This window comes from Arachis ipaensis, chromosome B9 (genome assembly GCF_059453495.1).
Source record: "Arachis ipaensis isolate K30076 ecotype BB chromosome B9, ASM5945349v1, whole genome shotgun sequence".
Taxonomy (NCBI): Eukaryota; Viridiplantae; Streptophyta; class Magnoliopsida; order Fabales; family Fabaceae; genus Arachis; species Arachis ipaensis.
The window spans coordinates 140115214-140118736 of NC_142444.1; the positions used below are offsets into that span (position 1 = coordinate 140115214).

Consider the following 3523-nt stretch of genomic DNA (forward strand, 5'->3'; position numbering starts at 1 on the left):
AAAAATCACAATTTATAACTAAAAGAAATCATGGCATAAATACTATATCCATATTCAATCAACAATCACCAACAATCAATAATAATATCAATAATTACTTAATTAGACAAAGCTCACTCAATTAATGTCAAATTACTAATTAGAAATAGCTATAAACCAATCTCAACAGTAACAATTTATCAAGGTGTGCAAAACAAAATATTCCCTGCCCCTTAAAATCTAACTTCATGTTTCAGCCACTACAGCAATTACAGTAAAATAAAACTTCGGCCATTACAGCAATTACAACAAATTTCAGAATTACAGCAATTCAAAATCCAAAATTATATCAACTCTGTTCAGCATTATAAAATTATACCAAAATTCAATTCAGCATTCAAAATCCAGTATCTGAAATTATATCAAAATTAGGAGGATTATTAGAAGAATACATTACAGAATATAGAATTTCACAATGAGATCACTAATTTTCAGCCATTAACAGAAAATAAATTCAAAAGAAAAATTCAAGTTCCTTCATAAATCAAAGAACGAAACAGAAAATAATGTTAGAATTAATGTGCCAAATATTCGACACATCATGAAGACAGAAGTAATGTTCTGAAAAACGGTTTTGAAATTCTATTCAGCATTCAGAGTTACAGCAATTCTATAGCAGAGCAGAGCATAATTCTTAAATTCAACATACATCAAATTTATTCTCAAATTCAACGTACAACAAATTTATTCACATTTGATTGATCATATAAAAAAAAAGAAGAACAGAAGTCGCGAGTGACCCGCGACGGTGAGTTGCCCGCGACGTTGAGTGACCTGCGATGGTGAGTGACCGCGACGGTGAGTGGCCCTAGCTCGGGGAGTGGGAGTGTTCTTGGATTAGCAGATTAGGGATTAGGGTATGGTAAAGTGGCTGGCTGAATTCATCAATTCAACACGCGTTTTTCACCTTTTTTTTTTTTTTAAACAAAACGGCGCCGTTTCATTATTAGGAGAGAAAATCGGCCCGATTCGCCCGGTTTACCAGTTAATCACCGGTTCAATCGGTTTTTAAACCGGTTTTTTGCAGGATGGTTCTATTGGTGAACCGAACCGACTAGGTGACCGATTTTTGGTTAATTCGGTTGAACCGGTCGGTCCGATCCGGTTTTCAGAACATTGATTAAAATTACATTAATTACAATTAATTATAATTAAAATAAATCACAATTTTGAAACATAACCGCCCTTAGTAACTGTTCCCGCTACACGATTATAGATATTCCCCCTGTGATTAATTATCCACTAATCTTCTCATTTGACCACTCGACTAAATTTTCGAAAGTCCTTCAAATCGAATCTCCCTCTCGACTCAGGTTCTTCGATTTCGACAAAATAATTGGAAACGATTTCCATGTCATCTACTCCCAAACTTAGCCTTCTAGACACATTTTCTCGAAACCCATACTTAGATATTTTTCGATTTGACTTTTTCTGATCGAAAATAATTTTTTCGATCAACATAGAGTAACCCTGTAGTGATACTTTCCTGTAGAGAGAAAAGGTAGTCTCCTATAGAGAGAAATTCCAGACACCTTCCTTCCACTTCAACCTTCCTGAGATATTCTTTTACCTGTAAAGTTGCTATCTTATAGTTGGCATTTTTCTTGGGATTATATCCCGTTGTTTTACCAAAAAAATAACCATTTTTATTAAAATTTAGAATTTAGAACAGTTAAAATTTAGAATTTGTCTATACTAAGGAAAGAATAATATAATCCTTTAAAAACGATTTGATTAAGTGAAATATTGAGCATTCTTATTTTCAATTAATTAAGTATCAAAATCAACTCATTCTCAAACATAATCTCAGCACATACCATAAAACAACAGATAATATAGGAAAAACAATGATGTTGAAATAGCATTGACAATAATTTGATTGTTTATTAAATGGTGTTTATTGCAAAAAAAAAAAAAAATGTGGAAGTAACATTGCCAGGAATTTGAAATCGGCAAGAAATTGGTTCTGCTTCCCGACCTACGAATTTTCGGTTGTTTTATATAGTTTTCTTTCTTTTCTCTAAGAATATTGTTTATTAATTATTTTTGTTGTTTCGTTAGGAAATCTCATCCTTATCTCATGCTATGGCCGTTAGATCATCTTCATACTTTTGTATCATCCATGGAAACTACATGTCTTTGATAGGAGATTTCATTTTCTTTTTGGACTGGAAACTAATTTCACCATACTTTTTGTAGGCCATTTTAAGATTTTAAATAGATGGGCTTCTCACAGGAGCTAAACGCCCATGGTAAACCAAAAATAAGGGAATCCAAATCAGCCTAAGTTATGAGACCAAATATTGAAAGTAGCCCAAGCCTTTTTTCAGAACACTCTGTGCTAGTGTTACCGTTGTGTGTTGAGTCTTGTGATTAACAAAAAAAAAAAGCAAGCGAAAGAAAAAAATAATCTCGAAACTCGACTTTCGAAAAATCTCCCTCCAAAATCGCTAACTATCCACGTCATCGATCCGTGCACACCACAAACTAACCAATCACATTCCACCATCCACTCCTATATAAGCCCCGTACTCCTTCTCCTCCTTCCGCCAAACGCAAGCACAAATTCACCCTCTATCTACCTTCGCACTCAAAAGTTTGTTATTGTTACTCTCATTTTCAGCCATGGCAAAGGGCGAAAAGAAACCGGCGGAGAAGAAGCCAGCGGAGAAGGCACCGGCGGAGAAAACCAAGGCGGAGAAGAAGATCCCGAAGGACGCGTCCTCCGGCGATAAGAAGAAGAAGAAGAAGGCGAAGAGCGTTGAGACCTACAAGATCTACATTTTCAAGGTTCTGAAGCAAGTTCATCCTGACATCGGAATCTCTAGCAAGGCCATGGGGATTATGAACAGTTTCATCAACGACATTTTCGAGAAGCTCGCTCAAGAATCTTCTAGACTCGCGAGGTATAACAAGAAACCAACCATTACTTCGAGGGAGATTCAAACCGCTGTGAGACTCGTGCTTCCCGGTGAACTTGCCAAGCATGCCGTTTCGGAAGGGACTAAAGCTGTCACTAAGTTTACAAGTTCTTGATTTTGGAGAAAAATTTGGATTAGGGTTTGGATGGGTTGTAAAGGGATGAAAACGCATTTTGTGAAGTCGTTTTGGTTTGATGTTTTGTTAGACGGTGGTTTTTATTAATGGATATTAAGCTTATTCATTTTGCCCTATATTTCCTGTATTTTTATTTATTTTAATTCTATATTTTGCACGGGTTTTTTTTGGTAACAACTTCAATTAGCTCGTTCATTTGTTCTGTCTATGATGAATTTAAAATGTTAATTGACACTTATGTAGTATGCTTTAGTATTTCCAAAAGCGTATATCTAACACATAATGTTATTTTCAATTGAGGGGTTTTCACAAGAAAATTTATTAAATTTAGATTTTTAATTTGGTTGTTATACATTTATTAACAAAATTTAAAGATATCATTCTAAACATCTGTTTTAATAAGTTAGTTAAATCTTATTTAAAATAT

General features: G+C 34.5%; 1 protein-coding gene across 1 annotated transcript; it reads left to right on the forward strand.

Moving 5' to 3' along the window:
- Positions 1-2593: 2593 nt before the first annotated feature.
- Positions 2594-3212, forward strand: LOC107619212 (putative histone H2B.3). Its single transcript, XM_088497767.1, has one exon. The coding sequence runs from the start codon at positions 2665-2667 to the stop codon at positions 3073-3075; it is 411 nt and encodes a 136-aa protein (XP_088353893.1). The 5' UTR covers positions 2594-2664; the 3' UTR covers positions 3076-3212.
- The last annotated feature ends 311 nt before the right edge of the window (positions 3213-3523 follow it).

Excerpts from the sequence above, each read along its gene's own strand:
- LOC107619212 (XM_088497767.1), top strand. The coding sequence starts at position 2,665 with ATGGCAAAGGGCGAAAAGAAACCGGCGGAGAAGAAGCCAGCGGAGAAG.